The 27,196-nt window shown below is 38.9% G+C and overlaps 1 protein-coding gene across 1 annotated transcript; it reads right to left on the reverse strand.

Annotated features, from left to right (window-relative positions):
- Positions 1-594: 594 nt before the first annotated feature.
- sema3ab (sema domain, immunoglobulin domain (Ig), short basic domain, secreted, (semaphorin) 3Ab) lies at positions 595-27,196 on the reverse strand. The gene is made up of 17 exons (XM_075469728.1): positions 26,421-27,196; positions 16,242-16,402; positions 15,778-15,840; positions 12,480-12,599; positions 11,404-11,494; positions 10,471-10,590; positions 8,770-8,912; positions 7,486-7,600; positions 7,306-7,375; positions 7,051-7,195; positions 6,707-6,926; positions 6,476-6,567; positions 6,342-6,383; positions 5,589-5,746; positions 4,660-4,727; positions 3,516-3,661; positions 595-3,178 (listed from the first exon to the last, which is right to left on the reverse strand). Exons 1-17 carry the CDS (start codon positions 26,536-26,538, stop codon positions 2,651-2,653), a joined length of 2,400 nt encoding a protein of 799 aa, XP_075325843.1. The 5' UTR covers positions 26,539-27,196; the 3' UTR covers positions 595-2,650.

Below are 27,196 nucleotides of genomic sequence, written 5' to 3' on the forward strand. Positions count from 1 at the left end.
CATACACCGGCTGACCTTTGACCTTGGGCCAAAGGTTTTAACAAAGGCCCTATTGAGATAAAACTGCAGCAAGAGGTCTCATATTCTCAGAGACCTATACAGATGTATGCTGTACAATAATTGCATGCTGTTGTATGGATAAAAAGAAAAAAAAAAAATTCATTAATAATGAATATGTGGTCTTATGACATAACCACCAGAGGGCAGGGCAGCACAGTATCTTCTTGTGGCATATGCAGAAAAGACATCCAGTGAATGATGTGAACTGACGTTACCCCGCAAGGGGATGGTCTTCTTCCTTTTGTTCTGGCTCTGCTTGAGCTACAAACAAAGACAGCTTAGTTATACCAGTGCATTTGAGCAGCAGCTCCTGTTGGTATACTAAGATAATGCTATGCTTCAGTTAGAGACAGCAGAAATACCACACCACAGAACTCAGCTTCACTTTTTAAGAAACAATCCAAACTGATTTTAAGGTGTGGGATGTTAAGTTAATTACCTCAGCTAATTAAATTTTAGAACAGCCAATATTCATGTCAGCAGGAGTTAGTTAGAAAAGACAAGTACAGTGGAGAAGTACCTATGAAAAACAGATTTAATGAAACCAGCACTTCATGAAGACACATTTATTAGATCAGTAGAATACATCACCACCATCATCATCATGCCAAACAGCAGCAACAGCAGCACTTCATTTCCTCACTCCCACCATTTGTCAGACAGGTCCCTCTGTATTTTCTCCTTATAACGGTAGTCGTATCATATGCACATCCTGAGCTCTAGTGTTCAGCTTGTCTCATTAGTCTAAAATCTCTTGAGGCCAACTCCAGCTGTTTCTCATCTTCCCCCCTCATGGCTTCCAAAAGCAGATGAAGCTTGCAAACACTCATTACACAGTTTTCTGACACATTGATGTGTTGCAAAGCTCAACTGTGCATTGTTCATTGTTCGTAAGTGGTATGTGGACACTGGAATCCAAAAAGAGATCCTGTTGGGTTCCTGTTTACATGAAGTACACTGTTGAGTACTTACAGAAGTAGCATGTGCATATCAGAAATTGCTACTGTTGTGTACTGCATAAGCAAACAACAACTTAATGGTGACAACATCAGACTAGTATATCATCGCCATAGCAGAACAAGAACACTACACTAGTATTCACATGCACTAGTACATAGTGTCATATTTGTCAAATAGAGACCACAGTATTTACATTTACATGATGTTCACAGCTATATTGCAAGTTTGTGTTTGCCTGTGCACTGCTTGATTAACAATTTTAATATTCTGAAAAATTGTAGATTTCCTTAATGCGACATGCAGTGAAAGAAAATGTTACACTGCACTCTGTAGATAATACAATAATGCAATAATGTGCAAGAAATACACTGTAGTAGTGATACTGGCTTATTGCTCAGTGCATCTGATTTGACGTGTATGTACTTCTGTACTTGTGTATTAACTTCCAGTCCTCTATTGCGATAACACAATTTTTTTTTTTTTACCAGATTGGTCCAGCAAATGATAAGATCAAAAGACCTGCAAAAAAAGATATCATTAGGGGAAAAAAAGGCCTGAACATGAAAATATATACATTTAAATTTTCACAATGTATAGAACTTTTTATCAATAAATACACAAGTGGTGGAAACAAAGTAGATAAAACGTATAATTAAGTATACACGGAAGAACTCATTGCGGCATTTTGGACACTGAGACAAAGCAATATTGTAAATAATGAAACCAGAAAGATTCTAAAGAAAACAAAATATTAAAATCTCTTTGTATGGAAAGCTTATCTACGGCATAGACACAAACACATTAGTACAAAATCTCTGTTTACAACTGCTTTGCAAAATTTTGTTTAAATAAATTTAGATCTGGGAAAATAACAAGAACCAACAAGACAACTGCAAGCCATTCCCTTTCTTGTGATGAGACATAAAATAAAGTATTTACACGTCTTAATTACATGAATAGATTTGTCAAACTAATGGTCTATGATCATTCTAGTTTCTTGCAGTTCTAGGGCATATTTTCGTCTCATGCTGGCTTATTGACCAATTTATGATGCAAAAACCTAAAACTATCGCACACTATCCTTTCCATGAGAATTACTTATTTTGTTTGTTTGGAATTCCACCTTAAGTCTGTGCTTTTAGCAGAGTCTGACCTACTCTCCTTGTGTTTGTTGTAGAAAAAGAAAATCAACTATTTAAGATATGTGCTCATGTGCACACTAAGAAGGACACCTAACTAACATACCGTGACACATTGTCAAGGCCAGTGTAGTCAGTCAAGTCTATAAGGTTGTTATGTGTTTCCAGTTCTTGTGCTGGTCGACCCTGTCCTTTTGCAGAGTACAGGTCACAGAGGCCAGCTGAGATGATATGCTCAAATGGTCCGGTGTAATACAGTAAGATCCTGTTTCCTGCAGTCCTCCGTACTGTGGTACTGTAAACACGACTGCCCACTCACTGAACGCACCAGCTGGCAGATCAGGGTAGCATTTACTTTTTAACTTTTCAGCTCAGTCTTTGTGGAAGATGTCTGTTTCACATAATGATGGAGAAAAACATGATAAGCTTTTCAGGTTTACAGAGTGTGGTTGTCATCTCAAGCCTCAGTGGGAAAAATCCAGGTTTTTGGGTCAGACACTGCGGGGAGCCCTCTCCAGTTCATGGGTCCTACGGTTGCGCCCCTTCTGCCTTTCTTGCAGGTGTTTCCACTTGGATGCCAGCCCTTGTGGATGCGCATGGTTGTGAGGGTGCACCACGACCTTCTGCTGCTGATGGCGTGTTTGCACTGGCTGCACAAGGTGAGCTTTCTGCCGCTTGTGTTTCCTCTCCCTTTTCCAAACCTGCTCACAAAAGTCATCCACGCTATTCAAGGTCGGGTGATTAACCAAGGACAGGAAGTCTCTGTACCAAAGCTTCTGATTGGGAGTTTCTCTAGGTGAAGAAACATCCTCGGCATGGACACTGGTTGCTCCATCTTCATCACGATGTTGAAGATTCTCCAGCCTCTCTGTGTCAATGACTTCCAGATTGACCTTTAAAACCGTCTGCATGAAGCCATGTTCCACTGCCTGGCACAGATAGATGCCTGAATCTGTCTTGTTAAGAGTCCGAATCAGGAGGCCCTGGTCTGTGCGGATAAAACGTTCCTCTGATTTGATCTGTTACAAAATTGGAGGCCAAAGAGAGACAAAGATGGGAACGAAATTAAATATATTTTATCAAAAGAGCTATTATAATGCCAAGTTGCCTAAAAATCTAATTAGCTCTGCTGCTTTTTTTTATTCACATAGAATTAATTAAGTTGTGACATTAAACATTGATAAAATGTGAACCTGTGTAATCCACTGAAAAGTTTCCTGATGATTAAGCATTATTTATTAACATTTGTCTGCTCTGCAGGGAATATGTAACAACTAAAGTAAAAGTCCATTCAAATAACAAACAGATGAAGTATGAGCTGAACAGATGAAACACAGGTGCTGAGGTGAAACCAACCTCTTGTTTTCGGTCATCAGTGGAACGTTGATACTGCCAGTATGTCATGGCTCTCTGGGACTTTGGACTACATTCAAGGAAAGTGCTGCTGTTCTCCACGCCATACACAGTCTTATTCAGCAGGTTTGCTTGTCCACTTAGCTCATCTGGATAAAAGTAAAAGTCTATTTTAGGCACACAAGTTTTTTTTTTTAACATTTCTTAAAGCATTTTTGTATGTGCTTATGGGCAAATGTTATGTGAGATTTTTGAAAACCCAGTCCGTTTCGTTACTTTTTTCTGTGACGAAAAAAAGTCTTAAGATACCAATTACTGCTTAAGTCAGAGTAATGCATCTTATATTGATTTGTCACGTTTTGTTATCAACGTTCACTCTGTCACTCTCAATCATTTGCTGATTGTGCAACTCGTACCACAGTTAAAGTTACTGAAGTAAAATAGACGGTGACTCAATTCCACATACAAAGCATTTTTTTAATATAGTCAAGTAAGTGCAACTTTTTGACAAGTTTCTGTCCTGTTGGATCGGTTTTTAAATGCTGAGCTCTGGTTTTAGATATTCAAAATTCAGTGAGGTTTGTTTTATTCTAAGACGTGAAAACCTGAATCTATTTTGTTTCCCAAAATATTTAGTTTTTGCAAAAGAAATTTTAGAAAAAATGTAGAAATAAAAGTCTTACTGCCCATGGCATATTGCCAGGATACAGTATGCATCTGAAATTGCCAGCTTTTAATAAACATCTCTTCCGTTTTTCTTGTGATCTACATGAAAGAACTATATTTTTTACAGACTGAGTATATCAGACCACAGATGGAGTCTTGATGTTGGATCAAGGCCACTAACAGGGCAGTAGTCTGGAGGTCTTGGCGACTGAGAGGAGGCCTGAAGGAATCCTGGCCATGTTAATTAAAAGCCTCACATGAACCGACCCTAATTTTCACACCACCAGAAAACCCGTAAAACACATAGATACAACACTACACATATTCTACTGGATTCACCCCTCTTTTGATCAAGTCAGGAACGGCCAGATACTCCTTTAGGACCATTCAGTACCATGCAAAAGTGAATTTGCCTTGGTTATATGACAGTTTGTAAAAACAAGTTTGTTTGTCTTTTTGTTTTTTTTTTCATTTAATGTACCGTGGTGTTGCAGATCCGAGCACTGAGTGAGTGGGTCTCCGTTCCTGATGTCTTGCCTTCTTGTTCTCCTGCAGAAACACACGAATAAACATCTTCACAACTCAGCAAAGACATTCGCGTTGTATGTGTGTCTGTGAGAAAGAGAGAGAATATAATAGGGAGTTTGTGTGAGTGAGTGTGTAGGTGTGTGTTTGATTGAGGTTTGGGTGTGCAGTAACAATGGAGGCCAACACAAACAGAAAAACAGAAGGCAGACCATAGCTTTCCAGAAAAACTTTAATTACGGGGTGTGATGAAAGAGGAATTAAAATTAATCAATCTCACCAGCCTGTCATTGTTCTTAGCTACAGATGCTATATACTGTCATGTTAAGTGTCAACATTACCCTGAGGATATTTTCTACAAATAATAACTCAAGCAGCTATGGGAACACCTAAGCAAAGTAGTTTTTGCCCCTTTGCATCATAATGATTTTATCCAAAGGTGTTAAATGAGGGTAAGAGTATGCTCAGTTTAGAATTGTTGTACATAATTAGATGTTATTTGGTGGTGTACTCATAGTATCAAAGTCTAAAAGAATACCCCAAATTTTACTCTCAGCCAGGATAACACAAAGACTTCAGAAGGACTGAAAAATAAAAACGAGAGAATGAGAATAGGTGGACTGAGCTAAAAAATCAGGCCTGTGCCATTGTAATGACAAATAAAATAACTTTATCTACTCTGCCTTTTTGTTCATCCATTGAACATGTCTATAAGATCCTTCTCCCCCAGACAAAGTTTAGGTAAAAGAAATTATGGCATTCGTGTCATGCATATATATATAAATATTTATATATATATATATATATATATATATTACAATGTTTATAAATCATGTTACCAGAATATAATATTACAAGAATGAACGGGAAGTGTGTATTCACTACCTCTTAGCCATGGGGAAGTATCTGGAGCATTCTGTGCCATCCCACGCACAATAAGGGTCCCTTGCAAGGCAGCATTCAGCACAGGCGTTCCCATAGACCTCACACCGGTGTAGAGGCATCTGAGATACACCAATTTCTGAACCAAGGTAAAGTTGTTGCTATGTGGAGAAAAATAGAGGATAATCAATATCAAATATCTGACGTCTTAATAGGGATACCGTACGTTTTAGTGTGGGTGTGTGATGTTTTTTTAGGTAACAGAATTATGTTTGGCTCAGATCAAGATGTTGAAAGACCATTTTAGTACAGGAGCTCAGCCCCTCCTACCTGTCAATTAGCTTGGCGTTTTTATCCCTCTGCCGTTTAACTTGACAAGTTAACTGTCGTTGAAAGCCCAACAATTGAGATCTTTGTGTGATGACACAGCGGCGTATCTCAAAGTGTTTAAACAGGGCACACAAACGTGTCTTTGTTCTGTCTCTTTGCCCTTAAGCAAGGTGTGTCACCACCAAGAAAAAGCTTTTCCAGACAGGTTTTTGGACACATCATGTGCACACACTGTACACAAATATTTTTACACATTCCTCTGTGCACTAAAATCCAGTAAGCTTGCCTTCAGTTTTTATTGCACTTGTTGTGTTTTTACTTTTTTTTTAAATTTCAGTTTAGTGGAACTACTTCGACTGCAGTGTTTTGTTCTGTTACATTTTCTGCCTAAGATTTGAAAGAAGAAATAGGTGCTTCAGCCTATACCTGTTTTGTTGAAAGTTCCATAGCTGTAATGGGAACTGGTTCCTGCAAAATGAAAGAAAAAATCTTATTTAAACAAAGCTTGCAGATTCTAAACTCCCCAAAGAAGCTATGCAGGTGGTACTAGATTAACTTACTCTGAAGACAGTCATTTCTTCTAATAGAACTTCCTCTAAGTCATGCCAGGAGCCTCTGGGGATGGCCACAACCTTCAGAATTGTTCCCATGTCTGGAACACAATGGAAGCACATATTCTAACTTCATGCAACCATCTGTCATTTTTTTTTCAAACAGAGAATTAATGATTTGCTGGGTCAGTATTTCAGGTTGCAATGCACTGAGTTACAACAAATGTAAAAACTGCATACCTGTGCCTATGAACATGACATCATATTGTCCGTCTTCTGCTTCTACTTTATCCACCACTATCTGGGTGAACTGGTAGTCCACATCTGTTTTGACTATGATTGGCCGATTGTTAATCGGGTATACGTGGTTGAACATGGCTGGGTGGCTTCTGGCAAAAGTGACAACTTCATCAGGGAGGTCCTTGGTTGTGTCAAATCCACCAAATGTCTTGCTTGGGCACTGTGGAGAAATTAAGTTATTGTAACAGTTACTTAACATTAAGGACCAAAACCCTCTAAGATCAGTTAATTACACATATGTTAAGCTCTTAGCACCAAACTAGTAAAGAGAATACTGTACTCACTGTGCCAGGCCGTGGGTAGGGAACACGTCCCTGGAAGGGAACCCACTGATAGTTGGGTCCATCTCTATGGGCGTATGGACCTAAGAACACTCTTCTGATGTCTGTCATGCTGTACATACACACTGCCGAACCTTTAAAGATGTTGCTAATGGAAAGAAAGAATGAGTCAGGGAAAAACAGGGCAAGATCAAGGCCCAAATCATGCTCTTAGTTCTTACAGGGAAGACTTCAAAACTTCAATTTGACCTACACTACCTGGACGTGGTAAATACTCCATAGATGATCGGGCTCTTGGGATCTTTTGTGTTAATAAGAAAAACATCCTCTGAAAGCCAAACAGAAGGCTAGATGTTTAACAGACGGACATTCTGCGCCAAAAATCCAGCTTGTCATATTCAGCAGATATGATGAGAAGAAGCAGGATCAGACACTCACGTAGTTCATCAAAATGTGTGTCTATTCCATTACTGCCAGGTACAGAGCAAATAAGTCGAGCTTTTAAGAAGGTAGTCCACTTGTTGACCAGGCTCCTGTGGCCTCCCAGGTCATTCTGTCAGAGAGATAACATGGAGATGTTCAGCACCAGGTTGGTTTTCAAATTCTTTAAATTCCTAATCTTTTTATTTTCTTTTTCTTATAGCTTTTCTTTTTCTATATTCAGCTCATTAACCTTTATTCTAAAAGCATGAGGACTGGCAACCCTAATTGATGTTGTCATATTCAACTTCTTTTTAACTTAACTTAAATATAAAAAGACAGGCATCAGGAGAAGTGAGAAAGTCAGTATTTAGTCTCTTTGCTTTTTGTAAATACTGCTATTACATATATTTGTAATAATTTGTAATATGTTATATTTCTTTAAGAAATGTTTAAACAGTTACAGTCAACAGAGAGATGTAGATTTTACCCACATGACAATACACATACATACCATTCAGAACAATTTATGATAATCTAGGCTTTACAGAAGAAACATCCACTTTTGTAACCTACTGCGTCACAGTTTGTTTTCCAGAACGCAGCACACAAACACAAATGCACAAAGTGCTGGCTCATAAAAATGCATTCCACTTACATTGATTTATGCCAGTAAATTAGAAAGTACGCAAATATGCATAGGCCCAAATTTATACCACATCTTGCATAATGGATGGCTTGTCGTGTGCTGCGGTTAACAGATTCCTGACATTCTGGGTAATTAGGCTGTTATGAAGAAGACACAATATTCAGCCCAATTCGAGTTAAAGGCTGGACATCAGATCGTCAGTCAGCTTACTGAACTCTTTGGATTTGGAACATGAAATTTGACACTAGGCCAGTGATTTAACCATCCTCTCGAGCTGAGGGGTGTTGCCAACTCAGTAAGAGCCAAAGGCATTAGGATAACAAAGCTACCATCGATGCCATCTTTGCCTCTCAGGTTCTGGTGACATTTAACATTTCTCTCAGGTTCCTGTCTTTGGAGGCAATGGTGTCATAGATAAAAAAAAAAAGCCTATTCTTCTTCAGGCTAAAAATAATCACAGATAAAATCTCCTGAAAGCTGCCTTCATGAAAGCCACACAGACACCTGACAAATATTTTCCAGATAAAGAGGCAATTTCACATAATGGTTGCATGTCGGTGTGCATCTCTTTGTGTATATCTTGCTGTGTATGCCTAAATTCCCTTTTGTGAGGGCCAGCCTAGGTGTCCGTGTGACTGTGTGTGTACGCGCACTTTGCAGAGCTGTCCGACGCGAGCATATGTGGCTTTTCCAGCATGTTCTCCATCCATAGCGTTCTCTCTGAAGAACAGGTAGATTTTGTCATCCTCTGGATTGTCACCTTCTGGAATCAGATGAACGCTGACAAATCTAGGCTCTGTAAGAAGCACATATATTTGACATCAATAAAATCAAACTCACTGACAGATAAATCTATTTACTCTTTTTTTTTTTTAAATGGTAAATGTTGATACTACATTTCCAACAAGTTGGATGGTAATGAGAAGATCAAAAAACTATGTTAAAACTAAAACCTTAGAATGAAATTTACACTTCCAATCTTGAAATGATGGGGGGGGGGGCTTAAATTGTACATAAAAACAGAATGTCATGGTTTGCAAATTTTAGAAACTAATATCTATTCACAATAGAGTGCAGAAAACATGTGAAATAATGGAAGTGAGAAATTTTGTAATTTCATGAAAAATTTAAATTCATCTTGAAACTGATGACAGCAACATATCTAAAATAAGGTAAAATGGGGGCAACAAAGGGCCCCATAACAAAAGTAAGCTGTAGTAAAAAAAAAGTCAGTCGGAGGAACATTTTGCAACTTATTTGACAACAGGTCAGTAATGTGATGAGTAGAAAGAGAGTACCTCACAGAGGCAGAGTCTCTCAAAGGTAAAGATGGGCAGCTGTTCTGCAATCTGCAAAAAACTGCATCTACAAATCGTGGAAGATTTTCAGAATAATGTTTGTCTGTGTAAAATTGTTAAGACCCAGAACTGTTGAGCAGCTAGAATTTATATCAGACAAGAATGGCGTAACTTTCTTCTGTCAAAGGTCCATCAACTGCTCTCCACTGTTGCCAGAAGTTTACAGACTGCTGTTAAAGAAGTTGAGATACGACACAGTGGTAAACACGTTCCTGTCCCAACTATTTTATTTAATTTGACACGTTTTCTATTGTTAATAGAATACAGGATTATAAGATTTGCAAATAATTATACTCTTTTATTTAGTTTTACATTCAACACAATGTCCACAATGAGTTATTAACAATGTGCTGTTAACAATGTGCAGACATACTTGTTAGCCCAACCATCTTACTATATAATGACAACTATTTAACATATTTCCAAGGGCTTCACAGCCTACTGCTCGTTATAATCAAGGTTTATATTGAAACTTGAACTCCGGTGGAGAGAAGCCGACACATTTATGTGCTTCTTGTGCTTTGTTTGTACTGTAATTTTTGAGCCATGCGCAGACAGGCTAAAGCCTCTTGAGTGAAGTAGGAGTATAGTGGATTGCAATAATATACAGGGTCAAGACTAAATAGAATAACTCTTTGGAATTTTCGACAGTCATCTAAACATTTGTAACATTTGTATCTATGATACAACTGAAGAGTGAACATGATCTGATTCAACTAATAGCACACATTATTGCATTGCTATTGATTACCATTACCTATCATAGGGTTCAGGTGGACCTTAAGGATGTTTGATTTCCTGAGATCAATGTCTCTGTAAAACAAGTACAAATGACTGCCATCTGTTTAAAATTAGAAACTGATATTAAAGCTATGCATCCAATGGCCCAACTGCAGAATATAAATCTGATCTTGCAGTTACAGAGTGGTCAGACTTGTAGCATCTTGTTGTCCACTACAATGTGTTACACTTTAATAATGGGATGTCATCACTCACCGTTAAGCCACCGGGAGTCATGTTGCTCTGTCCTGATTGGGTGATGTTTACCGAGAGTGCGAAAGATGGCAAAGTCCCGGCCCATGAAGTCAGCTGATGTCCCCGCATATAGTTCCCCATCTGAGAGGGAGAGAAATCATTTGTCTTAACATTGTAGGGGATATAGGAAAGAACATTTCAATTAGTTGGTTTTTTTTCTACTTTTTGCAGAGAACCATGTATAAAGTCTGAGAAAATTTGCTGGGGCTTAGCTGTACTACAGGTAGATTTGTAGCCCAGGAAGAACAGACAGCGACAGACGTGAGGAACATCAGGAGTGTGAAATTGACATTAACACAAAGGGCAAAGCAGGGGGCTGAGAAGGGAGGCAAATGACAGTTGAATGGATGGTGGGTCAGATGAGGACGGACTGGACAGAGGTGTGAGACAAGGGGAGTACATAGTAATGCTGGTGAGAAAGGAGAGAGAGAAGGGAGAGGAGATGAGGGGTGATGGGCTGGAAAATGGCCATCTGCTAGGTTAAACGTTGTGGTATAACACAGTGTGATTATTGGTAATGAGTGAGGGTACAGAGAAACACTGTGCTCATATGTCTCAGCTTTATTTGCCAAAAACAGAAAAGAAAATGGTGCAGATTGTGGAATTACAGCAAAGGAAATGCAATAAAGTGTCATCGACCACACACACCCAACACTTAAATAAAGGGCAATCAGGTTGAAATAGAGTTTACAGTCTTGTCAATGAGGGGTTATCAGTGTGTAAATGCAAAGCAGGTCCACATGTAATGAATGACAGAAATGCCCTTGTTCTGTGATTCACATTGACACTTTATATAGCTACTGCAATGAAAGAGCAAGGCACAGGGTGTTTCTGGCCGCACATGGATTTATTGTACACAGAAAGATAGCACAGTGTATCCGGCCTTAAACTCACCCATCAGCATGCATGCAGTGAGCAACTTTGGATCATAGGGACTCTTCCCTCTGCCGTTTTCTACATGGGGCTCAAGTCTGAACACACTGTCCTGTACAAAGCAAGATAGAAAACAACAAAAGCTTTAGTATGTCATTAAATACGAAGCACATTAAATTCTGGCTAACAGAGTTTCACAACTAAAACAACTGCTTCACTATGAGAGGGGATTCTCTCTGAGGGACACATTTTTCTGTCAGCACTTCATAACATTCAGGTTGTGATAGCGTTGCATTGTTATGTGAAAATAAGCTGTATTTTGGCCAACAGAATGGTATTCAAAATTCTAGCTGGAAAATCACGTTGCCAAATGTTTCACAATGATTTCCTGAAACAACATAAAAGAGCATATCTGTGGCAAGTTTATAACCAAAGTAAACACATAAAGAATACATTATGTAGCACACTGCTTTGAATATTGTTTGCATATAGAGTATAGCAAACGTGTGCTCATACAGAAATGTCGGTGAATGTGCACATTATACATCTATTGAAATACTGTTTTCAACATTAGATAATATGATTGGAAAAAAAGTGAGACGAAATAAATGAATGTAATTACTACTGCGACTCTGTGACCTCAACACTAATGAGTTAGATCTCAAGTTTATGATCCACAAAAAATAGAGGATTTTCTAAGGGACATTACCTGCGTCTAATTGTCTCCATATAGCCTTCTAACTAACTAACTAGTCTGACATTTGAAGGAGAAAAGAACCATTTTCTTCTCTTATACTGAAATGAACACCAAGTACACACACACACACACACACACACACACACACACCAGCATATGCAGCTGTTCTATATCAGGGTGATTTAGTCAAATCCTGTGTTTAATGCTCTATATCATTTTGACAAATGTAATGATATTTTTTGCACATATCAAATCTTTCATTAGATGTACAATTCACTCACCCTTATATAAGAAGAAGTTTTACCACTTAAATGAGGTAAAGTGGAGGGGAGTTGTTCTTTTCCCCTGGGCATTAATGCATTATTGTGTCTGATAATGGAAAGGTAGCATGTGCACGTACCTCTGGTTTCTTGCCCACCTCCAGGTAGGAACATACAGGATGGAAAGCTCCTGTTCCACATACATAGAAATGGGTCTGGTTGAAAGGCTGCAACAGCTTTATGAAATTTGCGCACTCTTTCTGCACAGATAGAAAAAGTAGGAGGAATTATAAAAATGGTAAAGTCATATCTGCTGAAAGTAGTTTATTACTGTCTTTCTGCACTAAGAAAGACCTCTTCTGAAAAAGACAATTGGTTAAATGTCAGAATAAGTTTTTTCAAAAACCTGAATTGATCATACAGCATTATTAGTGCCAACACAGACAGATGTGTGAGGTACCTTTGCTATGTGCACCATCATGTCATCATACCATTTGAACTAGTCCCTGACCTGAAACGATGACTCCTGAGACATCAGTAATTGAAGTATTATATTTTGTTTACTGTAAATGGCTTTCAGAAGTTCCCCTGTGCTCAGGCCATGATTTTATCAACAAAATCTATCTGTTTTCATGAAGAAGTATGTGAGGGACTGAATCTATTCAGTATTAGATTTTGGCTTTGTCCCTCACAAAGTTTTGCCCAGATATTTTGACTCATTCAATTTAATTATGAACTGTCCTCATCTCCCAGCAGAAGCTATTTGAGAATCGCTAAAAAAGTTTCCTATTTTTCCACTTAAAAATTAAATTAGATTTCATGCGGCTTACAATGATGGTCACAAAAATTGCATTCGTTTTTTTCCAGCTCATTTGGAAATATGATTCTATCATAATTCTATGTGGCCTCAAACCTTTTAGGTTTTCTGAATAATCATTCGAGGAATAATATTTTGAAAAAGCACTGTTTTTCCTTATTAACATAATTTCCCCTGCAGCTCCACCTTGGCTCACAGGCATGCTGTAGTGTTTTTTCCTTAACTTCGCGACATCTTTCAATGACATTTAAATAATATATCACACATTTTATTCAAATGAGACATGCAATTTCTAATGCAGCTATTGTGAAATCCATACAGGCAGAAGTTAATAAAAATGGCAGATGAAATAAAAACAATAAAATGAAGTTATCATAAAAGTCAACCATAATTCTTCATGATTATAACACATAAAAACACAGAAGTGTTACAGGAGAAATATGTATGCATTATTACAAAAGTGTTAGTCTTATCTTTTCCATCTAGAGTCCTCTTCTTTTTGTTATTCTCATAGAAAAAGAGGAATGCTTACTATTCCTTTTTATCATTCTACAACAAAAATGTACTTATTGTTTTACTTTTGTGCTAATTATTCCGCAGGTATCTGTATGTATCTTTTTGATGTATGTATCCAAACGTGTGCATGACTCTGATGCCATATGATATATTTCCTTGTGTTTTGTCAGCACGTACCTCAGTAACCCTGACCTTTACTTTATTTTTATTCATAAAAGACAAAGAAAAGGAAGAAAACAGAAACCACAAGTTATGCATGACTAAGTTGATTTGGCTTACTAGGTCATCTGCAAACAGCAGACCCTGTTTGTCTAAGCTTTTGTCTTCATTTAAGCAGCTTAAATGCAGGTTAGTTTGTCTGAGGTTCAAACTTCAATCAGTAATACACTGCTGTAAGCAAATCCATGATGTTTTACACTGATGCACACAGGAGGACTATAGTAATATTTTACTTTTTAAATATTTTTTTTTCATTAGCAGTTGACGGTGTAGACGTATCATCACAATAACAAACAGATAGATTTCAAGTATGTTACAAAAATAGCTACCATCTGAATTGATATTCGATTGTCAGATGAGAAAGAGTGAGAGCCCGTATCACATGGGCGTAAGGATCTAAGTACAGATTAATAACTTACAACAGGCAGTTCCTAATTTTCTTTTCTAACTCTTGGCACTTATTTAAAGCACATTTGTTAAGCTATGTAATCTCTCCCACTTTTGTTTTTCTCTTGTGGATGTACTGTTATGCCTTTCCCATCCTTCTACATCCTTATTTCCCCTGTGCTTCATCTGCACAACTGTTTGCTTTGAGCACATCAAGGGGCATTAGTAGACTCACTCTCCTTTTCTCTCCTCTTCCCTTGAATTCTCTCTCTCATCCAACTGTAAAACAGAAAGACCACCCCCTGGGGTTCCTTATTCATCCATTTCAAAATGTTTACAGAAAACACACAAAAGACTTCACAGCGCTTCAGATGTGCCACACAGAAGAGCTGAAGGCCAGGGGCATTTGCCCTGTTCTGGTGAGTGAACTCAGCCACAAACAGCACTGTTTTGACTGTATATTTCAGCCTTTTGCCTCAGGCTCTTTGGTAAATCAAATTCATGGCTTGTAGGGAGCAGAGACTCTCGGTGTGTGTTCAATGTGCTTCACCACACCACCCTGGCTGCTTTGAAAGTGTACTTGGCTAAATGCAGGGAGATGTGATGTAATGAAAGGGCTGAGTGAGGTAAGCGACTCATGATTTGTTTGAGGTCCAGCTTCAACCTGAGCTCATTGAACGCTAATTAAATATCCTTATCCTAACATATACAGTGCAAATGTTTAGAAATCAAATGATGTAGTGTTTATTTTTCATTGTCAAATATATTACAATTATTGGAAAAATTGAGTATGAGTAATGCTCATCTGCGTGGTTTTTACTATGGTTTAATATTAAACTGAGTTTGAAAACAGTTCTAATAGGAATTCTAGCCACAATAAAGCACTGGGGTTGACTTAACTGATGTAAAATAGTCTTTCTTCAAATACTACAAATCAGTCTGACTGAAAGAATCACTTTTATAGCAAGAAAGTAAAGTTTGTTTCCAGATTTGATGTTTTCCCTGAGGTTAGTCTGAGACTATCTTTAAAAAAGGGAGGATGGACAACCACATAGCCATTTTGAATGCAGCAGCAGATGCTTGAAGAAAATTACACTCTGGTAACATGGGAACACTAATGCCTATGATCCCTGTATATATGGAAGTGTTTATTACTCATACAGTATTGTTATACCAGAAAATCTGACAAAAAAAAAAAAAGAATGGCCAAAGGCTTGGTGAGTGATTAGGGTCAAATGATGGCTCTCAGTGAAGGCTCTGAGATAACAACCAGACTTATAGCAACCTAAGCTACATGTTCTCAACACAATGGCATAAACACACTATTAAAATGCCTCAAAAAAGGAGTACAGATGGTCCAAATGTAATTATATAGTAGATATTCTTCAAAACTTGCAGAAGTTGTACAGTACACATGATATAAGAGAAAAAGAGACATTTTAAACTTATGTGTGATTAACAGTTGACCCACTTGCAAGGTGAATGGATTGAGTGCTTACCGAGAGATCTTTTCCTGCCCACTTGCATTCGTCTTTTCGGGTGGGAGAAGCAGGCCAAGGGATCTGCAACAGAAAAAGAGTTCAAGTATAGTACAAGTTAGAAAATAATCTGTACCTGTTATCAATACTAGTCAGTTAATAGACCTACAGCTTGTGTGCCTGAATGTGTGTTTATGAGAGTTGAAGGGGTCACAGCGAGATTTGTTATCCACTTTGTTTCAGTTTACTACATTATTCATCAAGGTGTGCAGAGAGCACCTGGTATGCTTGGAACAGTGCATAACTGCGTGAAATATACATGAAGTACTTTTCTGTAGAAGCAGAAAAGAGAATCCCAAGATACCTGAGCCAGGCACTCTGGAGGGAGAAGAACGGTCGTATGCTAAGTTGGGCAGAATATAAACGGACCTAAGGTCATGAATGTATAAAATAATCAAAGACAGACTGTAAATTACAGGCTTTACCTGAGCATAGTTTTTGCTGATATTGAGGAGGTTAAAAGAGAAGATGTGGTCCTTGGCTCCCACCACCAGTCTTCCTTTCTCCTCATCCAACAGGAAAGTGTGGTAAGCTGAACTATTAGCGAGGCCTTCGAATGTCTCAAGGTTGTTAGACTCCAGCATCTCTGCAGAGAAAAATGGAAAGAAAAATGAAAATCAGCTTACTACAATAATCAAAACAGCAGGATATATTGAGTGCATGAGAAAGAGATAAAATCCATCAAGTCAATGTTTATTGTAATTCTTCTATTGAAATGTGATTTGTGTGGCCACACACTCAATTTTGCATAACTCATAGCTCTCCTGCTCAGTTGTTACGTGCTAAATAACAATAATAGAAAATGATAATACAATACATCACTGTTCCCTGGGTACAGTGAATAGAGGAAAATAAGTAACATTTGGATATTGTGCCTTTAACTGTGTAACGCTGATATTCCACTTTTTTTTAACAAAATTGTTCTTCACAGTTTCTACATGTTGTTACCTAAATGTTGTTTCTAATCCCATTACAAACTGTTCCAGTGACTAGAAATTGTAAAGCTCGGCCAGGCTAACAGATAGCAAAGAGTCACAGCCAAGCCAAAGTGGAGCCAGAACTGAGAGCCAACAGTCAGATTGTCAACATTGGGAAGTGACCTTCATCAGAGCAGCCAAGCAAAACTTGGTGCTCTCACAATAGAAAACTGCGAGGAATATGTAATATCATATTGCCCTACCAAGCTTTCAAAGGGCAGACTGTTACTTTACACTAAACCACATCAATTATAGGACACTTGCTTTAGGCAGCAGCTCATTTTTTGAAATTTAATACAATGGTCTGACAAGTCTAGAAACGTACTGGTTTTACCTTTCCCAGCAGACAGACAGACTCATAATTATTGTATTGACCTCTAAAGGTGACATTCTGTCAATAGTATCAGAACACCTTTTGTATAACATGTGTCCATACACACACACCATACACGAATACACTAATTATCTCTCCTTCTCACATTTTGTTTTTAGCAACAAAGTCTTACCAAACTATAATCTTCTCATGGCCAACCACATAGAAATGTGTACAGTTATGGAACACACAAAGAAATGCCTCCCGCTGTGTTCTCTTCCTTTCTCTTTCTGTTTCTCAGGGAGTAAAATAAAAAACAAAAACACTTATGAATGTTTTAGCAGGTAGAACGCCCCTCTCTCTGAAGTGTGTCAGAGCCCAAGAGGGAGGGAAGCTGAAGGAAAATTGAAATAAGAGATAAAAAAAATACCAGGGAGGAGAGAGTATCACACTGACTACTTTACACATCCATAAGCTTGTTCTTTTCAATAAATATCCAGGATACAACATAAGACATAAATGTCATGCAATAAAAAATTGGTAGTTGTAAACTCAGAAAGTATGAACATATTAGTGTGTTTTATCTTTCATGAGATATTAGACAAAAAAAGGTTATATTTGATTAAAGTGATGAAATGTTAAAAGAAAATTTAGATAACAAAGTAACAAACCTCTATTTGTACATTTGGTTGTATTATCTTGTTAGAACAATAACTTTTTCTATAGACATTCACACACACATACACTATATTGCCAAAAGTATTCGCTCATCTGCCTTTACACGCATATGGACTTAAGTGACATCCCATTCTTAATCAACAGGGTTTAATAAGATACTGGCCCACCCTTTGCAGCTATAACAGCTTCAACTCTTCTGGGCAAGCTTTCCACAAGGTTTAGGAGTGTGTTTATTGGAATTTTTGACCATTCTTCCAGAATCGCATTTGTGAGGTCGGACACTGATGTTGAGAAGGTCTGGCTCGCAGTCTCTGCTCTAATTCATCCCAAAGGTGTTCTAACAGTTGAGGTCTGGACTTTGTGCAGGCCAGTCAAGTTCTTCCACACCAAATTGGCTCATCCATGTCTTTATGGACCTTGCTTTGTGCACTGGTGCGCAGTCATGTTGGAACAGGAAGGGACCATCCCCAAACTGTTTCCACAAAGTTAGGAGCAGGAACTTGTCCAAAATCTCTTGGTATGCTGAAGAATTCAAAGTTCTTTTCACTGGAACTTAGGGGCCAAGCCCAGCTCCTGAAAAACAAAACCACACCATAATCCCCCCTCCACCAAACTTTACACTTGGCACAAAGCAGTCAGACAAGTACTGTTCTCCTGGCAACCACCAAACCCAGACTCGTCAGTCAGAATGCCAGATGGAGAAGCGTGATTCGTCACTCCAGAGAACGCGTCTCCACTGCTCTAGAGTCCAGTGGCGGCATGATTTATACCACTGCATCTGACGCTTTGCATTGCACTTGGTGATGTATGGCTTGGGTGCAGCTGCTTGGCCATGGAAACCCATTCCATGACGCTCTCTAAGCACTGTACTTGAGCTAATCTGAAGGCCACAGAAGCTTGGAGTTCTGTAGCGATTGACCCTGCAGAAAGTTGGCGACATCTGTGTAATATGCCCTTCAAGACCCCCGCCCGACCACTTCGCTGTGCAGCCACCAGGCGCCTGGCTGCCCCGTCACTCAGGGGTCCCTGCGCACGATCGACACGGTCACGGCTTTTCTCTGTTCTGGCACCCCGATGGTGGAACGATCTCCCGACTGATATCAGGACAGCTGAGTCGCTGCCCATCTTTCGCCGTAGGCTGAAAACCACCCTGATCCGCCCTCTTAGGACAGCATCTGCGCCGTCCTAGTTCCTTACGCACTTATTGTTTCCTCCACCACTGGCACCCTCTATATTTTCATTACCCCCTACCTGAACCAGGGTTTGAATCCCAGTCCTGCTTTTCTTACCTCTTTTATTTCTTCCCCTACCCGAACCAGGGTTTGCATCCCATTCCTGCTTTTCTTACCTCTTTTATGTCTTCCCCTACCCGAACCAGGGTTTGCATCCCAGTCCTGCTTTTCTTACCTCTTTTATTTCTTCCCCTACCCGAACCAGGGTTTGCATCCCCACCCCGCTGTGACTGGTGTGCAGTTGGTGAGAGGCTGGTTGGTTATCGCACTTACTCTAGCACTAGTTTTGCTCTTAGCTGTTTGGTATTAGAAGGAAATGCACTTATGATTTCTTGTGACCTGAAGTTCTTTTGCCTACCGATGTTGAACGCACTTATTGTAAGTCGCTTTGGTTAAAAGCGTCTGCAAAATGACCGTAATGTAATGTAAAGACCCGCTCTGTCATTTTACTTGGCCTACCACTTTGTGGCTGATTTGCTGTCGTTTCCAATCGCTTCCACTTTGTTATGATACCACTGACAGCTGACTGTGGAATATTTAGTAGTTTAGTAGTAAATTTCACAACTGGACTTGTTGCACAGGTGGCATCCTATCACAGTACCACGCTGGAATTCACTGACCCATTCTTTCACAAACGTTTGTGGAAGCAGTCTGCGTGCCTAGTTGCTTGAATGTGGCCATGGAAGTGATTGGAACACCTGGATTTAATCATTTGGTTGGGTGAGTGAATAATTTTGACAATGTAGTTTATATATTAATGTCAATAGTGTACAGACTCAATAATAGGTTGGTATCCTTGTTACGGATAAAGGTGGTGATTTTGGTGGTTTCCTGTTTTTCTCAAACCTGATGGGGAGGGATATTGACAGTCTACTTTAAACTGTGCGACCAACCCTGCGGCTGCTTGGCTCCCTACTTCCAAGTCTTACGAGAACTTAACTTTTAAATCAGAAGTTATAAGCCCTGGAGGATTTGAAAGTATTCATGAAATCGTAAATAAGAGATCTAATCCGTCGTTCTTCAGATACGAATTGGGACTGGTTCCAGACCAAAAAGCTGGATAAGACATACAGAGATGGTTTTATCCAGGAATACCTCACACAGTCCAAATAATAATTTGATAAGTGCTGACAGATCTTTTCAGTTCCAACATGTGTGCGTCTAAGTAACACACAAGTTTTGCGTGTTAAATGTTACAACCTACAATTCTATTTGCATTTTTTTGTGTATATTTTCTTGGATTATTAGACATAAGTTAAATAAGTTAAAGAATTCATTAGTCTTCACATGACATACCCTATATCTTTTTAATGGAAAGAAGCAAAAAGCTATGAAAAATTTTCTGTTAAAAGTATCTCTGTAGTCATGGTGATCAATCAAGAGTGGATCAACTGTAAGCCCTGCACTGACAGCAATATAACATTTACTTAATACCTCTGACCCTTTTCCATCAGTACTGAGACTATGTGTGGGAAAAATAAGCTGAAGCCAGAGCGAAGCAATGCTGCACCAGCGGAATATTTGACTTTTGGTCCCTATGACAGGAAAATAAATATGGTTCAGGGTATCCACTCTAAATAGTACCCCAGCATAGTCACACAGCAGTAACTGTCACAACCTGTGAGCTAAAGATTTATTTTTTTTTTAATTTTTCAAGTATGTAGGCATAAAAAAACAAGTACATGTCGTACAATCTAGAGGTTGACAATGACGTTCTAATGGTCAATATAATAGCAATAGCTTCCAGCAAATTAAAGCCAGTATCTCATCAATGATACAGTCTCTGAACCTCAGTCAAAAGCATTAATAAAACCAAATCTTACATGACAAACTTATACTCATGCTTTTTCAAATGAGGCCATCTTAGCTGACTTTCATTTAAAAATAAATTGGTTCAGGTACACTATGTCAAGTCTATCTTAAATTCATTGTAATTGGTTGGCAGACAACAGAGTGAAGAAGAAAGCTGTAACACTAAGCATTGTTGGAATCAAGCTATGATTAAAGTGCTTCTTGGTATTTTTTTTCCTGGCACCATGCTGAGTATGTGTGGTGTGCTTTGGCCCATTTGAGCCCATTTGAGCCCAGTTGAGCGTATAGATGCGTGGGTTACTCAAACCCCAACTACATTATCTGCATGTGTTAGTCTGGCTTTGAAAAGCTCAATTTCATATTACTTCAGTTTGACAAAAAAAAGTTGATGCGCATATAAGGCCAGTTTTTGTTTGGACTAACACAATAATTAGTTTTTTCAAGAGTTATGGAAACACGCTTACTGTATGAGTTGGCTTACAGCCTGTGAGAGATCCATGAGAATCTTTCATAGTCAGTGGCTCCTTGAGTGCAACCAGACTGAAGTTTGCTCATGACTTTGATAGGCAGAGGATTCATTCAGTCGCCTGAAGTATAATTTGGAAGCGACTGCTTCTGTGACAGTTTGATCTTTGGGATAAATGAATGAATTGATTAACCTCTTGTGTCACTATATTTAAAAAAAAACTGAAACTTGGTAAACTGGATTGTTTACCAGCTTAATGGGCAAAAAAAAAAGAAAGTCCATGTGTGTAACTCAACAGCACAGCAAAGTAGGGTGTGGCTGTGGAGTGACACTCACGGCAGACAAACACTCCTGACGTCTTATTTTTTGTTGTTTTAAAGTCTTTTCACTCACTGTTTACTTTTACCCTCACATGTGTTTTGTTGGGTTGGGCATTAGAATCATCTTGGTTAGGATCAGGAAAACATTGAGCTTAAAATAGACCCTCTCACAATGTTTAATGCATGTTAGAAATCTTCTTTTTCTGGCTTATTCGGGTGACCACTCCTGTTCTATCTGCAAAAGTAGTGAAGTATGGGCAAGCTGAAATTCACTGCAGTATAATTTGTCCTGAATGTCACAACATTTTTTTGGAATGTATGTCCATATGCACAAATTTGTTTATTTTCATTTCATGCCAGTTTTGTGATTTATTATGAGATGAGGCTGTTTATGCATCAAGGTACATACAGAACTGTACCCATATTCTAATGCACAGTTATGAGTTTTCTGGAAGAGCTAAAATGAAATACTGCTTCTGGTCCCAAAAATAAACTACTTACAATTACATGTCTATGTATTTTCCCCACAATTTGTTTTTCTAAAGGAAGCAAATAAGTGCTAATGGAATGATGAAGTTGTTTTATGATTGCACTTATCCACAAACCACATCATGTGACAGACAGGAGAGTAGCATCACCAGATCTACTCTCGATCCACATTCACACATCTCCGGTTGGAAAAAAAAGTCTATGAGAGTAGTGTCCATGGCAACAGCCCATTCAACAGAGACTACAGCTAAGTTATTAAATGCTAATTGTCCAGAGACGGATACTCGGCGGGTAATGTGTGCAAACCTGTGTATGTACCAGATGTGTGTTTATTGAGTAGGTTGTGTTGTGTGTTATTCGAGAGAAACAGGTTGTTTCCAAGTTACAACAGAGGTAGTAGCCTATGCATGTCTGAACTGGTGTCCCCTCTGGAAAACTATAACAGGTGGGTATGCACACATTAAACAACACTTGCTTTCAACCCGTTTAACTTGTAACTTTAAACCAAAAAGCTGAGTTTTTTAAGGTGGTTTTGACTCTTTATATGCTCCGTGGCCATTTTCACAGAAAAACAAAAGGATGATGTGCTACACAAAACCTTTGTGGTTGAATTTGCTGCCTAACAGATGGTTTATCACAGCAGACAGGAAGAAAGTGACAGACAGACAGGTGGATGGGGAAATCGGTGACTTGTAACAGGTGGCAGCTGCAGCCCTGCCATATTTTGCAAATGTTGAGTTTCCCCCTATAATTGTTGAGGTATTCCTGTCTATGAGCCTGCAAATGTCTTGTTTCACCAGCTGTCCCTAGTCAGTTGACGACCTTTCTCTTCCTTTGCTTTAAGTGAGGAAAAATAATTTGAATTCTAAGAAAAAAATTAAAAAATCCACCATTCTACCTCTAGTAAGAGGCAGGCAGAAGAGATGAGTTAGAATTGAAAAGCAAAAGACAAAGAGACACAGAGAAAGAGCAATAAGAGGGCAGATGGAATAGATGCAGAGAATCAACAGTCCCATGTGAGACTGATAAAAATAAACTCTTTTACCCTACATTCTCCCCATCTTTCTCTTTCTCTTTTTCAAGTCAAGGGCACATGAAGTGGTATCTTAGTGCTTCCAAAGAAAAGGAAAATATACTTCTTAATAACAATCCACAAGTGGCAACGACACTGGTGTTTGGCCCTGACTCAGATGTCACTCAGATATTCAATCTTTCACATGCTTTAAAATATGATTACACACTGAAAAAAACAAAATGTAGCAGTCATTGTACTTCTTAAGAGTCTCTGAGTCACCAATGCCTCAGGGAGAAAGCCACAAAGGTTCATTCAGGTAATTTGTTCAATGTCAAGCGCACTTTCTGACACACACCTTTCTTCTAAACATTGCAAATTAGTCTTGTCTGACAGCTATTGTTATAAATAAAAGATTACACTTAGGATATATTTGTAACAGCATTTTAAACATGCTCAAACTTTAACTATATTCTTCTTTGCATGTATATTGAACAATTCCCTTGTTAAGACTGTAAACGACCATACTTCAAATCTGCATAACACTATAACCACATGTGAGCGATTGGACATGGACACTGGAGACTGCAACATGCATAAACAGAGAGGATTTTACTGCTCTAAGTTTGGATTAAGTCTAACCTAACTGACAAAAAGATTCATTTGAAAGCCAACAGAGAAAAAAGTGAAAAAAAATAAATAAATAAAGAAGCTTTTTCAAACAAATCCTAAACATGCCTCAAGCCTGTCAGAGCAGGGCCCAGAGATACTTAGAGAATGTCAAATCATCCAACTCTCTTGAGTGTACAAAATGCTGTTCCATTCAGGCTTTTCAGAATACATTCTGTACACACCCCATGAAACCCCAATCCACCCTGAGATTCTCAATGGGCTTATGGTTTAAAGGTATTGAAGAAAACTTCTTCATAATCCAGCTCTGATTAAAAATGATTTCACACTGAAGCGAAAACATGAAACATAAAAACCTGAATTTCTTACTTTTAAAGAGAAATTATGTGGACAGTGATAATGTGAGGTGGTTTCTCGTGTCATTTGCTCTTTTTGGCCCTGGTATTCAAAAGTAATACTGGTTGAGCCGCTGTTATTGTATTTGCCCAAATACGTGTTTGTGGATTGAATATGTGCCTTCTATGCAACCCATTGGCTCTGCGAAAGAAAGGGGTGGACAAGTGGAGAAAAAGAGTATTTTTGGCAGAACACTCACATCCTATAAACTCAAGTACCTTCTCTTTCTTCCATTGCACAGCTAAAAACATGTGGTCTGCTTCTTACGACCAATAAACTTGAACACCATATGAATCTCTCTTCACTTCCCAAAGGACCCATTCACTCTGGGGGTGTGAGTCTGTCTTGTAATCAATTTATGATTATATATACTTTATGATGCTGCTGTGCACTGTAAGTCCATGGCCACCTATTCCTATATCCTCATTATCACCCAGTCACAGTTGTTGATACAGTTGGATTTTTACTTTATGTTGAGGTAGCCATGGGGTGCCCTTGTTATCTTTCCCCCTACTCCACTGGCCTCCTGCATCTCAACCCTCTCTTTCAAAGATTTGTTGGAGTCTTAGGGCTCAACAGGGAGGGTTGGCTTGTGTTTATGGTGCGGATAGTTGAACTGGGACGTTGGTATGTATGTTTCAATGAGTATGTGGTCACAGGCAGGGGGGGACTCATATTATGGTGGAGAAAGCTGCTGCGGAGGTTTACACTTTTCAGATAAACACTCTCCTGCTTTGTTCCTATCAATTAAGTCTGTTGGACAGTCCACAACATCTGACACATTAATTTTAACATAAAATGTATTTCCAGTATCCCCATTGACCTGTAGGTGTCAGAGTTCCTTCATCTCATAATCGCATGTTTAACTGATTGGACATTATTTGCTCAGGACTGGAGATCTCTTATTGTCTGGGCAGGCGCTGTTTTGTAATTCTGTAAAGTGAATCATCTGATTTCCTCTATGAGTAAATCAGATTCACGCATCACATGGGTAATGAATAATTCATATGAGGATATAAATGATTTATGATGCAATAATCCCATGTCACTTTAATGTGATCCACAGTGGATAATGTTAGAAATTCTGTTTTATTGTATGAACAATATTTCCATCACTCTGCTGTCGGGGATAGTGCCAAATATGGTTTTCACCAGCCCAAATTCAAATGAGTACTAATGGAAAAATTAAAGGTAGAGATTAAAGCGAAATAACAAAGCCTGCCAGACTGCAACCTGAAGGCTTCCAATAGAGATATCAGCGCATGGGCGTGTTTCTCCAAACTGACAGCATGTGGTTCCAAATGACTGATACCCTCACAGGTATCATTTGCTATCTACAGATGGCCATGTATTCATGTGTGTACGTGTGTGCGTATGTGCATACTTGTGTGTATAATTATGGATCCCCGAGTGCTAAGCGAGAAACATTTCACTTTGATACTGCCATCTGCTGAAACAGACCTGCACCATTCATCCTGAGCATAATTACCATGCAGGAGGGAATGGAGCAGAAAAATGACATTCAGGAAAATTAAAAAAAAAAAAAAAGAGGGAGGAGGATAAATGATGCTCAGCTGCCTTGGAGTCCAAAACTGGCACTACTTTTCATTGCAAAGCTGACAGCAGCAGTTGATCAAAACAGGGACAGGGAGAGGGAGAAAGAGGGAATTTATCTGACTTTTGTATTAAACGATTCAGCTGGCCAGACATACATCAGACTGGAAAGTCTGGCACATTCAGTTACTTAACTCCACTAAACTGCTGTCCTCTTGGGATAACGGCATGTGTAATTAATGATTCCAACTAATTCATTATTAGTCCCAGCTGAATGCTGAGCTATTAAAGAAAAACTTTTAACACTTCAACAAGCTTTCCATGACAACACAACAGTTTCCTTTTCCAAGCTTGATTGAATGTAATTGAACATAAATACTTCTGCTTTTTTAAAATGACTTTCCAACCCGTCTTAAACCGTACAGCATAGAGATGCATTAACTTGTCAAATATCCAGAGCAGAAACCCATAACGTAAAACTACCTTGCAAAGATATATTTATTGGTTTCAAATCCATTTATATTACTAGTATTTGCACAAATAACCACAGCCAAAGCTTCTCTCCCCCTGATGGGCACATATCGACACAAACCATGTGTGGTTTAGGGTTTTAAACCTGCTTGAGTAAAAGGTAAAGGCTGGATATAAGCTTTACCATTTTACAAAGCAGTGAAGAGCTCATTCACTTACTGTAAAATAAGGACAATGCAAATTCACAAACACACCTTTATAGGAGAGTTTAAGCCGGGGGACATTGTTTTTGGTCTGTTGAGCTCCGCCGCCCTGCATCCTGAGCAAAGTCATCCCACACAGCAGCATAAAGCTGCCACTGAGAGAGCCCATGGTCTTGAGGCTGAAGAGTCCAGATAGGTCCTTTGGATAAACAACTCCTGTGCAGACAATCTCAGATCTGGTTTAGGAGGAAGAAGTGGTGCTGCGAGGAATGGAAGTGTTGTCCAGTAATTGTGAAAAAAAAAATGCGAGTGGGTTAGTCCAGGCTGGCTCGCATTAGGTCTTCCAAGTGCCAGATTAAAATCCCTTTCCCGTTTCAGAGGTCAAAAGCCAAAATTAGAGTCCAACTCAAGAGGAGACAGAACCTGCAAAGCAGAGTTGGGGGTTATAAGTCAATGCCTCTGCAAATGAAACTCCTAAGCCAGTCAGCCTAAGAAAAACTAAACCAAACTAAGCAGAAGAGTTTGTCACCATTATAAATGCAAAGAAGAACTGGGTATGCCTGCCATAGTTTTCTGTCCTAGTTTCTAGCCAGCATATAACTCTAAATAAACAGCCATTGACACTATCTTTAGTTACACCTTCAGCTAACGATAGGAAAACAGTCCAGATTGTTTCAGCTGTTCATCCTGTCTGCTTGGTAAGCACAATCCTCACTGGCTGTGTTTCTATCTGCCTCTGGTTCTACTTAACACTCCTCTGAACTAGTTCAGCCCCAGTCAGCCCAGCTCTACTCTGTCCCCACCGCACAAGGCACTCAGTGCAACTA

Source organism: Odontesthes bonariensis, chromosome 7 (genome assembly GCF_027942865.1).
Source record: "Odontesthes bonariensis isolate fOdoBon6 chromosome 7, fOdoBon6.hap1, whole genome shotgun sequence".
Taxonomy (NCBI): Eukaryota; Metazoa; Chordata; class Actinopteri; order Atheriniformes; family Atherinopsidae; genus Odontesthes; species Odontesthes bonariensis.

What these genes read in the sequence shown, in the direction of transcription:
- sema3ab (XM_075469728.1), bottom strand. Translation starts at nt 26,538, where the DNA reads ATGGGCTCTCTCAGTGGCAGCTTTATGCTGCTGTGTGGGATGACTTTG. An exon ending in GCGTCGGACAGCTCTGCAAA is followed by an intron (nt 7,601 to 8,769) that starts GTGCGCGTACAC and finishes TCTCTCTGACAG; the next exon opens with AATGACCTGGGAGGCCACAG. An exon ending in TGGAACTTTCAACAAAACAG is followed by an intron (nt 5,747 to 6,341) that starts GTATAGGCTGAA and finishes TTCTCCACATAG; the next exon opens with CAACAACTTTACCTTGGTTC.